The 13,866-nt window shown below is 37.3% G+C and overlaps 1 protein-coding gene across 3 annotated transcripts in view; it reads left to right on the top strand.

The window, feature by feature from the left end:
• The window catches only part of slco4a1 (solute carrier organic anion transporter family, member 4A1), a 59,030-nt gene that overhangs the window by 41,881 nt on the left and 3,283 nt on the right, over positions 1-13,866 (top strand). For all 3 annotated transcript variants that reach the window (XM_691171.8, XM_073938646.1, NM_001310132.1), the window contains 6 exon segments: positions 3,754-3,875; positions 3,970-4,081; positions 6,240-6,394; positions 8,679-8,931; positions 11,738-11,900; positions 12,931-13,106. In XM_691171.8, coding sequence (XP_696263.3) covers positions 3,754-3,875; positions 3,970-4,081; positions 6,240-6,394; positions 8,679-8,931; positions 11,738-11,900; positions 12,931-13,106 — 981 coding nt within the window.

Genomic DNA, 13,866 nt, shown 5'->3' with positions numbered 1-13,866 from the left:
AAGTGACGGTGGTGAATTAGTAATGGCTTCTGCTGTTTTGATGTCAGCTGCAGATGTGAATGAATTGCGTAAGAAAGTAGTTCCTAATACAAAAAAGTTTTAGACTCCCTGTGTTTGATTTTCTTTTTTTATGTACAAGATTGTGCCATTAAACTGTTGTATAAACGTAATATCACACTCGTAGCAGTGTACTATGGCTGTATATCAGCACTGGTGGGGCGCTAACGCACGCCTCCCACCAGTGCTGATATACAGCCATAGCACACTGCTACTCGTGTGATATTGCGCATATATGCAATGACAGGGTTTTCATTTCTGAATGAACGACAAAGGTTTTCACTAGTGTCAACAGTTCATCTGCATATTCTTAAACATTGACATTATAGTCTGACTGAAAATGTCTGATCCTTGTCATTAAGTAGTCATACAGTGCGTGAACCTGGATCACAAAACCAGTCATACACTGTATTCATTTTTGTGCTATTGAGATTTGTACATCGCAAAAAAAGCCAATCATGTGGCAGCATTTAGACATGTAGACATGGTCAAGATGATTTGCTGCAGTTCAAACCAAGCATCAGAATGGAGAAGAAAGATGGTTTAAGAGACTTTGAAAGTGGTAGTTGAAACTGAGGCTACAATTCACACAGACGTCAGATTTTGGTGTCAACTGCATGAAAGCATGGATCCATCCTGCCTTGCATCAACGGTTCAGGTTGTTGACACATTTTGGGCCCATAGTACCAATTGAGCACCATATCAACGCCCCAGCCTACCTGAGTATTGTTGCTAGGGATGTCAAAATTAATCGTTTCTTCGGGGCACTGCGATGCAGACGCGGATAATTCGGTATCAGTTCAGTAATAATCATAACCGGTTATGTGCTGACGTCATTTACCTCATATGCGCTCTGTTGCGAGGGAGGCGAGCGCAAGTATTTACAACGCTGTGCACAATTTCACTGTGTGTGTTTGCTGGATCAGTATTTCACTAACATATACAACAATAGCCCCTATTTCACTGAGATCGAGAGAATGAAAGTAGCCTACTCCATTTCTCTCTCTCTCGCTCTCGCTCTGTCTCTCTCTTTCTCACACACACACAGTGGCCCATTTGACCTGCTGGCGTGGCTTTTCTTCTCTTCTCGGCTGTTTTACAGCGTTACTTTTGCATACAGAATCGAGCGCGTGTCTGCAGAGTTTTCTCCACCGTGTCAATCATACATCAGCTGTGATCGCCGCCTGCCGCTTATCAGTGTCACTCATCTGTGAAGAGCGCAGCGCGCAAGAGCCAATCGCAACCGTTTTTTTTTTTTGAGGGTGTGACCAATCAAAGAGGTGTAAGAGAACTAGACAAGGATCCGAAAGTGAGCTGGATATTTATATTTGTTTATATTATTTGCTAAATGCTCGTTTTGTTTAAAGGTACAGTTTATATATCTGACTGTTTGTATTAAATGACAAAATTGTATTACAAATAGTATATAAATATAAATATATTCATAGATTTTAATACAAGAACTGCTACTGTGAAGAAAATATAAAACTGTGTATGGAAAGCACCGTCAAGGCACTGTGATGCACCCAAATATCGAATTGAACCGAATCGATGGCATGATAATCGTAACCGAACCGAACCGTGAGACTAGTGTAGGTTCACAGCTCTAAATTATTGCTGACCATGTCCATCCCTTTATGACCACAGTGTACCAATCTTCTGATGGCTACTTTCAACAGGATAACACGCCATGTTCTTGAACATGACAATGAGTTCACTGTACTCAAATGGCTTCCACAGTCACCAGATCTCAATCCAATAGAGCACCTCAATCCAAGTGGGATGTTGTGGAACAGGAGATTTGCATCATGGGTGCAGCTGACAAATCTGCAGCAACTGCATAATGCTGTCATGTCAATATGGAGCAAAATTTCTCAGAAATATTTTCAGTATCTTGTTGAATCTATGCCACAAAGTATTAAGGCAGTTCTGAAGGCGAAAAACAGGTTCAACCCAGTAATAATAAGGTGTATCTAATAAAGTGTATTTGGCTGCTGACAAAAATATAACCATTTTTATGAACATGTATTTGATGTAGGCGTCCACTGATTAAACACTGTAGCCAAAACCAAGGGTCTGTTCTTCGTACCTCGCTTAAATGATCTAAGATGATTTTGTCAATCCTGGATCTTTTAATCTTGATAACTGATCTCTAGCTAATTTTGTTTTTCAAACAAGTTTGCGAATCAGATTAGAATGTCTGGATGAACTGATCTGAGATCGCTGCGTGTGTTGTGAAGGACAGATCTATCGATCCTCGAATTCATGATCAGCAATGCAACGATTGGCTGACGGCACAGCATCGTAATGACATCATCTGATTAATATTCAATTATCCATGTGAGCAAAATTACATCAAATTAGCAGTAAACCGTTTACAATGGATGTTTACAAAAGCATTTTGATATTGGTAAAGGTGTCTGCAACTTTTGTGAAGCATCAATCACTGGCATATTAACTGTCAAAACATGTTCATGACTGCATTAATTTATTATTTCTTTTTTTTTTAAAGTCACATTCTGCATTTCTATTATCATACACAAATTGTACTAAAGCGATCTAAAAAGTTTATATCAATAAATTTTCTCTTTGTACTTTCATTTCGAGGGTGCAGATTGCATAAGTTTTGTTAATATAACTTTATTTATTTTATTAATAACTATAACTTTATATATATATATATATATATATATATATATATATATATATATATATATATATATATATATATATATATAGTTAAAAATGTTATTATTTAACTATTTTCCCAAGTGTATATAACTACTACTGTAAGAAAATATCATAATTCGGTACATACTTTCTCTATTATCTTTGCTTGAACTGACCCGATCTAATCCTGTTTATATGAATTGAACCTGCTCCCGATCAGGTTTGAGCTAGCAGAACTGTTCCTATGACAACAACTCTCAGATCAGCTTTGAAGAACGAAACGATCCTGGATCGTGTCAAATCGTCAATATCCAAATCCAGCTAACTGAGTAATCCACGTACGAAGAACGGACCCCAAATGGTTGACAGTTATATATCAACAATCATGCATTTTTTGCTTGACTTTAAGCATCATAATGTGCATTTTAAGTAGATTAAAAACATCTTTTTTACTTTAAGCGATATTTATAACACTCTAAAATAGTAACCATTGGTATAACAATTTAATTTTGACATTTTCACTCATTTGAATCACATTATTTAAACGTATTTTAGGCAAATTAAACTGAAAAGCAAAATTTATTTTGAACCAATGAAGTCACATGATTTTCCTAAGCATGTCTGTTTACTCTTGTAAATTAATGAAAACCAGATTTTAATTCTGTTAATCACCGCAGTTCAAATGTAACTACTTTAACTAGACTGATTTCAGAAATGCTATTAGCACAGCTATGACTCTCTGAGTGAAGTAACAAACATTACTTCAGATTAGTCTTAATAACTAGGAAGAATCTGAAAGTCTTTAATTATGGTCAGTGTTCATTTTCAAACATCTTTGTTTACATTTTAAAACCTTCCGTTTTGGAAAAATTAAATGGAATGATGGACAAAAAATAGCTGTTACTCCTGTTAGGTTAACTTTATTACTTTTGAATCTGACAAACGTCCATAGAAGCAACAAAAATATACAATTCGATTTATATGCCAAGTTCTGCACAGCTTCACCTTTTTGTCTTTCTCTTTTAGGACAGAACTGACACCTGAAAACCCGTTGTGGGTTGGAGCTTGGTGGATTGGTTTCCTGGCAGGAGGAGCGGCAGCTCTGCTTATCGCTCTGCCTATTCTGGGTTACCCACGGCAGCTGCCAGGTGCTACCCACAAGCCCAGATCAAAAGAAGTCAAGTGACCGCAGCACAATATAGCATTAGCGTCAATAACCGTTTGACTTTCTTTCTATGGCAGGCTCTCAGCGGTATGTGGCTATGCGCGTCTCAGAGGCTCACCAGCTAAAGGACGGCAGTCAGGTCACAGCATCTGATCCTCAATTTGGAAAAACTGTAAAAGACATGCCCAGGTAATAACACATGACCTAAACGAGGATAAGAGTGAGCTAAGAGTGGCTTGCCCTGCTGGTTTTTCAGTTACATTGCCTACTGTATATAAAGCATTTCGCAGTCTGTTAAAATGCACAGCACTGCCGTGTTTATATTTAGACACTTGGTTGATGGGAAGGAGCTGAAACTGTAGTTTTCTAGTTTGCCAACTTCAGCGAATTCAGACGGGTGATGGGTCCCTAGACGATTTTTCTTTTTTTAACATTCAGGATATTAGCACTTTTTACTCACACTTTCCTCAGATCAAACTGCCACGTACAAGTTATTGAGTTGTCGTTTTTCATTAAGCCACAAGTTTCCACAAGATATCATTAAAGCCTTCTTTCCCTGCTGAAAAATCCAGCTTAAACCAGCCTAGGCTGGTTGGCTGGTTTTAGCTGGTTGACCAGCCTGGTTTTAGAGGGGTTTTGGCCATTTCCAGGCTGGTTTCCAGCCTGGTCTTAGCTGGTCAGGTGGAAATTGACCAGCTAAACCCTGCTAAAACCAGCTTGACCAGCCTGGTTTAAGCTGCACATAGCTGGTTTTGGCTGGGCTTTCAGCCTGGCTAGGCTGGTCAAGCTGGTTTTAGCAGGGTTTAGACCAGGGTTTGACCAGCTAAGACCAGGTTGGAAATGGCTGTAAACCAGCCTGGAAATGGCCAGCCTAGGCTGGTTTAAGCTGGGGTTTTTCAGTAGGGTAGCTGTTTTTCACTCCTCTTAACAGTTTTCAAACCCAAACCTCATTTAGTTACAAAGACAATCGATCCATTTCACAACAGAGAATCTTTCGACCGTAATAAACTATAAAAAGCACAGGTCAATGCTGTCAGTGGACGCTGTTGTATATGATCTATTCAAGGTCAAACAAATTAAAGGGATACTCCACTTTAAAAAAAAAACTCCCTTTAGATTTAAAAAGTTGAGTTTACCTTTTTTTTTTTATTCAGCAGATCTCCAGATCTGGGGGAGCACTTTTAGATTAGCTTAGCATAGATCATTGAATCAGATTAGACCATTAGGATCTCACTCATAATTGACCAAAGAATTTTGATAATATTCCTATTTAATGCTTGATTCTTCTGTAGTTAGACCATGCATGTACAAAAACTGAAAAAAAGTTGAAATATTGCTATTTTATGATTTGGCTAGGAACTACACTTTCATTCCAGCATAATAGTCCAGAACCAGAAAACACTTTATTGACATACATATATAATAGGTTGCTGTAGGCCCATCTAAAATATATTTTAATATTCTTTTTTTAATTTAAAATATTAAGCATAATATAAAAAATAAAATTAAAAAAGAGTTTTTATTGTAGAAAAATACTTGAGATTTGTAAGATAATTGGTTTATTGAATCACTTAATGGGCACTAGCATACTTAATTATAATTTAATACTGAATAATACTCAGACACAAACCGTGAGGAGACCCATGATTTTATAGTTTACAAAGTTAAAATGCAAAGAAATCAAAAGTAATTGAATGCCCTGCTATATATGTTTTTCATAAATTCATATACACGTAAACACAATTTGTTATATTATTATTAAGTTAATTGTGTTTATATAAATGAGGAGGACTTCTCTCCTCCTGAATCCCTGGGTATGAATGCAGACACAGTGGATATCAGTGCAGCAGGTCTCTTGCGCTGACAGTTACCCATTTCAACCATTAGCCCTGTCGGTAATCTGGGTGATTTTCGGTAAGCACTTGCTCTCATGAATAATTCAGAAGCAGGGTCTTCTCATAGGACAAGAAAACTCCACTATGAATAATAATGAGAAACCGACGCATCACTTGACCAGCAGATTCATGCTACTGAACGTCACCTATTTTGATCCTGCCACAAAAAATATTTTAAACCCAGAAGATTTTTTAAAAATTAGCTGACCAAAGCTCTAAATTGTCCAGTTTTCCCCACAAATAAAGCTGACAGGTGCTAACGTTGTCTTAACCGATGCTTAACACACACAAATCTGTTAAAATCTCAAAAAAGTACTCCAGGGTGCCTCGAAGCTTTACATGCATTGGGTTTTGATGCTTATGTACACAAAGAGTGTTTCTATACCACATCAATATGCCACAATAGTTGTAGTAACTGAATAGGAAGTATTTTCCCCCTTTTCTCTCTATAGGTCAATGCTGCTTCTACTAAAGAACCCTACCTTCATCTTTCTGTGTCTTGCTGGTGCTACGGAGGCCACGCTGATAGCTGGGATGTCCACATTTGGCCCCAAATTTCTTGAGTCTCAGTTTAGTCTGAGTGCTTCAGAGGCAGCAACCTGGTTTGGTAAAAATGTTAATTAATCTCAATGACACGTTCTTGCTCACACCTGAAACGGTCAACAGTGGGACATTCTTAACCCCAGTTAAACAAAATGCTGAGATATCTAACTTTGTATTTCACACTGCTCAAAATTTCAAATTTTTCATACAGTATAATCCTTAAGGCTGTTGGATTTGGCTTTCTCCTATTACATATTGTGTTTATATACAGGTGTCACGCTTTCTGTTAGGGCTGGGCGATAATTCGATAACGATAATTATAACAATACATATTTCTCAGAAAAAACAACGATAATGACAGTTTGAAAAGTGTTCGATAATGTATATACTAGGGATGGCATGGTTCTCAATATAATATTGAACCGTACGGTACGACCTCCACGTTTCAGTGCGCGCTTGTGAATTGCAGTTTTCTCGGTTTTGCGTTTAAATAATTTCTGTGCGTTTTATATCACCCCGAATTGACTCAGTGTGTGCCTTTAAGTCCATGAGCTGAGATGAGGAAACTCCTCCCTGCGAGTAAATATCCAAGCACTATGCTCTAAAGTTAGGGGGCGCTTGACCATCATTCCACACTTTGACATTACGAGCGGCGGTGAAGTGAGGCTGAGGCAACAGTACAAGGAAGCGCCGGCGAAGTGAGGCAACAGTACGAGAAAGAGCCGGCGTCTTTCAAATCTGTGGTGTGAGGACATTTCGGATTTGCTGATTAGTATAATGCCAATAAAAGAAAAAACGGTGAACAAAAAGTAACTGTGTGCAAGCATTGTCTCACACGTATAACCATGACTGCTCATCTGCAGCGCAATCACCCAGCAATATCACAGTCTGAAGGCAGGATAGCAGAGAAGGTAATAAAGTCCTCATAATAAAAACAATCCCTCCCTGAATCTTTCAAGCAAACATACCCAACTGGTTCTAAGAGACACATAAAAACAACAAAGGCAGTGCGGGTGTTTATTGCTAAAGATTTGCTGCCGTTTTGGGTGATTGGAGATGTGGGCTTTTGTCATTTTATAAAAGCACTCAATCCACGTTACAGACTACAGTCTCGCATTTTTGCAGCACCGAGATAATTCCGATGGTTTATTTATGTTTACTTAAGTACAAATATGTTTATCTGAAATGGCCAATTTATCTTTATTAACTTCACATGTGTGTTTATTTTCAAAGTGTAGGATTTTATGTGTTCCCCAGTTTGTACATGGACTACAAGCAGCTGTAAGATTTCAGTGTTATTTTTTATACAATACACTAGGAAATACTGTACTTTTCTTGGCTTTTAAGTAAAACAAAATGAGAACTGCAATAAATCGTTTTTATTTTTTTCTCCTTAACATCTTACTGTTCCTATTGCCTATAGAATAAAAAAAAACACGTCAAGCCATGAGAACCAAACCGAACCGAAAACCGTGTTAAAAAACCGAGGTATGTATTGAACCGTGGGCTAACTGTATTGTTGCATCCCTAGTATATACACATAACACTGCACAGGCATTTTGCAGCCTGCACTTCTAGATGCCACATGTACAAGTTTACAGCCATACAGTGTTAGTTGCACTTGGAGGAGTAGGAAAAAAATAGGTTAAAAAAAAGTTCACAAACATTGTTGACAAGAAACATGACTAAACTTCAGTAGTCTGGAGCTACATAGTTTTTTTGCAATCCGAAAACAGAGCAATGTGCCCTGCAAACTACCCAGACGACTTGTGCCATCAAAAACAGGCAAAAACACAATCGTAATAATTGTTATAATAATTATCGATATCGACTGATTTGAAAAAAAATTATCATGATAAATTATTTGCCATAATCGCCCAGCCCTACTTTCTGTCATTATTAAAGACTTTTTCCATAAAAATGAGCTGGCTGTCAGGTGGTTAGCATTTAGCTGTAATTTTCTTACACTGCTTCTAAAACACTGGTGTAAAATGTTTCTTTATAGATCGTGATATTGTCATAGTTCAACCCAAAAATCCAAACTTACTTACCATTTACTTTCCTTTAAGTGGTTTCAAATCTTTATGAGATTCTGTTTTATTATTGAACACAAAATAAGATATTTTGAAGAATATCAGTAACCAGTAGTTATTGACATCCATCGTAGGGAAAGAAATATGCTAAAAAGTCAATAGATTTCATTCATCAAAACTTAAACCAATTTGGAACAAGTGAAGGGTGAGTAAATGATTGAGATTTTTAGGTGAGCTGTCTATGAAAGCTCTTTAGCATATGAACAACTACATTACATACACTAAATTGTTTGCTACTCCATCTTCTTATTCCAGGGTATATGGTAGTGCCAGCTGGTGGAGGTGGCACCTTTCTGGGTGGCTTCATTATAAAGAAGCTGAATCTTCGCTGTCGTGGGATCATCCGTTTCTGCATGCTGTGTGCACTGGTCAGTCTGATGGCTATCTTTATCTTTTTGGTGCACTGTCCTAATGTGCCTATGGCTGGAGTAACCATCTCATACTACAGCAACGTAACACACAACCACAACAGCGCCCTCTACCTGCAGAAAGACAAACACAACAGCAGGTAATGAACACTGAACTTGGTACAGATCTGCTTACAATATAAGTTGGAGACTTTACTTAGACTAAATTAAATTGTATTATACAATATAATTTCGAGACTAGTTTGTTATTATGCCAGAAGATCCCAAGCTGTATGACATCAGTCTGTTGTTTATAGTCAACTGTGAATTTTTATTAAAGGGGATATAATATGATTCAACATTTTTGTTTTCTCCTTTAATGCTAAAAAAGGCATTATTTGGTTTATTATTCATATTTTATGTAGTAATATTTATTTTTAAGTTTTTACCTATACATATTAACAGACGTAATGTACTACTATTGATTTGCTATAAACAGTGCATCCGGAAAGTATTCATAGCTCTTCTTTTTTTCCACATTTTTTATGTTACATGCTTATTCCAAAAATAGAATTTAATTCATTTATTTCCTCAACATTCTACACACAATACACCATAATGACAATGAAAAAAAGATTTTTTGAAATTGTTGCAAATTTGCTTTTGCCATGAAGCTCAGGTACATTCTGTTTCCACTGATCATTCTTGAGAGGTTTCAGCAGCTTCATTGGAGTTTAACTGTCGGGAAAATCAGTTGATTGGACATGATTTGAAAAGGCATACACTTGTCTATATAAGGTCCCAGGGTTGACAGTGCATGTCAAAGCACAAACCAAGCATGAAGACAAAGGAATTGCCTGTAGTCCTCTGAGACAGGATTGTCTCGAGGCACAAGGCTGGGGAAATATACAGAAAAATTCCTGATGCTCTGAAAGTGCCAATGTGCCCAGTGTTCTCCATCATCTGTAAGACGTTTGGAACCACCAGGACTTTTCCTAGAGCTGGCCGGCCATCTAAGCTGTGTGATCAGGGGAGAAGGGCCTTAGTCAGGGAGGTGATCAATAACCTGAATATCACTTTGTCTGAGCTCCAGCTTTCTTCTGTGGAGAGAGGAGAACCTTACAGAAGGACAACCATCTGTGCAGCAATCCACCAATCAGGCCTGTATGGTAGAGTGGCCAGACGGAAGACACCCCTTAGTTAAGGGCAGATAGCAGTGCGCCTGAACTTTGCCGAAAGGCAACTGAAACAAAATTCTTTGGTCTGATGAGACTAAAATTGAACTCTTTGGAGTGAATGCCAGGCATTACATTTGAAGAAAATCAGAAACCGCTCATCACCAGGCTAATACCATCCCTACAGTGAAGCATGGTGGTGGCAGCATCATGCTGTGGGGATGTTTTTCAGCAGCAGGGACTGAACGACTGGTCAGGATAGAGGGAAAGATGAATGCAGCAATGTACAGAGACAACCTGAATGAAAACCCGCTTCAGAGTGCTCTTGACCGACCGGATGTGATGTATTCCAGTGTTGTACAAGCAGGTCCGTGCGCGCGAGATGAGAAATAGGAGTTTATTTGGTTATTTTTTGAATTATAAAAAGTCTAGATTAAAAAAAAAAAAACATCTGTTCATAAATGTAAGTAAGACAGTATTAAAAATATATATTTTTAATGTTGTCTCCACATTCCCTCCAATATTTGTAGCGGTCTATAAGTTTCTAGTATTCATTCCTTCATTAAAATCATGTAAACGCACAGAGAATAAAGGTTCTTGCTTTTGCACTCCTTTATTTCGGACACTGTGAGAACAGCTTCACTCCCATGGTGCACGACAACACTGAAAATACTGTGCGACTGCCCCAAGGGGGTGTATTCCGACAGTCGTGTCCAAATGTTGTGTGCAGTGGAAAGGCGGCTTTAGACTGGGGCGATGGTTCATCTTTCAATTGGACAATGGTCCAAAGCACACCGACAAAATATCAATGGAGTGGCTCTGTGAATCTTCTTAAGTGGCCCAGCCTGAGCCCAGACCTAAACCCTTTTGAACATCTCTGAAAATGGCTGTACACCATTGCTTCCTATCCAACCTGATAATGCTTGAGAGGTACTGCAAAGAGAAATGGGCAAAAATTCCCAAAGACAGGTGTGCCAAGCTTGTGGCATCATATTCAAAAAGACTTGAGGCTGTCATTGCTGCCAAAGGTGCATCAACACAGTATTGAGCAAAGGCTGTGAATACTTATTAATGGTGATTTTTCAGGTTTTTTAATTTTAATAAATTTGCAACAATTTCAAAAATCTTGTTTTTACATTGTCATTATGGGTTATTGTGTGTAGAATATTGAGGAAATAAACTAATTGAATCCATTTTGAAATAAGGCTGTTACATAAAATAAAGTGTAAAAATTTAAGCAATATGAATACTTTTCAGATGCACTGTATTAATATTTTTATTTATTTATAAATAAATATTATTGGAAAAAGACAAAAAAGAAAATTGGTTCTACGATAATAATGTATTTTCCAGACATTGTGTCAAAATTGCATTTTTGAGACAAACAGATACAGTAATTTACATTGGAAAGTCATTTATTATTTATTTAAAACATTTTTTTTGTTGAATAATATACATTTTAGTTTCCAAACTTATCAAAAATAAAAAATGTATACAATAAATAAACGTATGGTGGCATTCGCTATGTAGTACAGTACATTTAAATTGACAACAGATGACAACTCACATTGCGCAAAATGCTATAACATTGACTAATCGACACATTAAATGTATTTTTATTTAGCTGTTAAACCCTTTTAAATCCAGCCCGACATGCTGTCTGATATATTTTTCACACAGTTAATGGTTTACCTTAATATCCAGAGTAAATACAAGTCTGACTGACAGTGTTTTATTGATTGGCTGAGGTGAAATAAAAAAGAAAGTACACTGAAACACTTCTCTCTCTCAGCTTCTCAGATCTGAGCAACCTGACCGTAGCCTGTAACATTGGATGTCACTGTCTAGAGGAGTCATTTAACCCTGTGTGTGGTGCAGATGGAGTGATGTATTTCTCTCCCTGTCATGCCGGCTGCAGTTCCCTCAACCACACATTCGGTCCGAGAGGCAGACAGGTACACGACGAACTCTCTGTCCTGTTAACACCTGCTGTTATTAATACATGGATGATATTATACACTGGTTTTAATAATGGGTGGGACTTTTGATACAATATTGTCACAATAATTGTGTCATGATACAATATTAATGTTATTTTAAACATATTGCTGTTTTACTGTTTTATTCCAACTTTAATTCATGTTCCCAGAGGAATCTTTGGCAACATCTGCTTAACTAAAATGCAACATTTCTCAGTTTATCTCACTCAAAGTTTATTGGTACAGTGCAAAATAGGATTGTCAATGGTATTGTAGTTTTTCATCCGAAAGAGTGTTTAGTGTTTCACTCTTCCTCCAGCCATATATATTGCATGGTCTTAAGGGGATTTCACACTGGACACGGAAAGTTCTGTGCTATGAAACCTATTCATTTCAATGTGCCATGCAAAGGATGGCTTGTTGTTAACCTGACCAAACACTTTACTTATTTATGAATGTTTCCCAAATGATTTTTAACAGAGCAAGGTAATTTTCACAGTATGTCTGATGATATTTTTTTCTTCTAGAGAAAGTCTTATTTGTTTTATTTCGGCTACAATGAAGGCAGTTATTAATTTTTTAAAAAACATTTTTGGGGCAAAATTATTAGCCCCGTTAAGCTAATTATTACCCTTAGTAATAATTAAGCTAGCCTAATTACCCTAACCTGCCTAGTTCACCTTATTAACCCAGTTAAGCCTTTAAATGTCACTTTAAGGTGTATAGAAGTTTCAAAAAATATCTAGTAAAATATTATTTACTGTCATCAAGGCAAAGATAAAATAAATCAGTTATTAGAAATGAGTTATTAAAACTGTTGTGCTTAGAAATGTGCTGAAACAATCTTACCTCTGTTAAACAGAAATTGGTGAAAAAAATAAACAGGGGCACTAATAATTCAGGGGGGCTAATAATTCTGACTTCAACTGTATATACATATATATATATAAATGGGTTGTACTCTAAATTGAATTTGTCCTTTTGATTCACGTTTACACATTTACAGGTGTTCTCTGGCTGCAGCTGTGTGGCTGGGAATATATCATGGGGAGAGCAGGGTTTTGCTGAAGAAGGGAGATGTGTGTCGTCCTGCAATCACATGCCAGCCTTCCTCACCTTCCTCTTCATCCTCATCCTTTTCACTTTCCTCTGCAGCATCCCTGCACTTACTGCCACACTGAGGTATGAACACCAGCACTCGAAAGTTTGGCTTCAGTAAGATTTTAAAAACTTTAAAGAGATTAATAATTGAATTCAGCAAGGATGAATTCAATTATAGTCATCAAAACATCCCTCATGTAATGTCAGTTCTTCAAATATTAAGCAGCAATGTTTTAATATAGACAATTCATTTTCTGAAAATAGCCTTTAACACCCAGCAGGGACAAGACGTCAACATGACGTCAGATTGACGTTGTACTATAATATCATGGGGATGTTGAATTTTGTTTGGAAATGAAAATCGGGTTGACGTCAGAACTCTTCATCAGACCAACATCAACGTCCAACCTAAAACCAACCAAATATCAACGTCTAATGATGTCACAGCTTGAAGTTGTGTGGACGTTACCAGTATGACGTCTATCAGACGTTGGATTTTGGTTGCCGTACCTGATGAATGAATGTCAGTATTTGACGTCAATATGATGTTGGTTTAAGATGTTGGCGCGACGTTGGATTTTGGTCATTTTCTAACAACCTAACATCAACCAAATATCAACGTCATTTGACGTCTTCATTGGACACCAAAATACGCTGACTAGCCATTGAATTTTGGTCACCTGACATCACAACCTAATATTAACGTCTTATGATGCTGTGTGCCTGCTGGACAATAACTCAATGCACTACAGAATGTTATGTTTACACACACATGCACAAATTACATGTAAACACATCAGCTTTATACAGCGAAATACTCACTATTCTTGAGTACTTTAGA

This window comes from Danio rerio, chromosome 23 (assembly GCF_049306965.1).
Source record: "Danio rerio strain Tuebingen ecotype United States chromosome 23, GRCz12tu, whole genome shotgun sequence".
Lineage (NCBI taxonomy): Eukaryota > Metazoa > Chordata > Actinopteri > Cypriniformes > Danionidae > Danio > Danio rerio.
The sequence above is the reverse complement of the archived record's forward strand: the minus strand, read 5'-3'. Positions and strand labels throughout refer to the sequence as shown.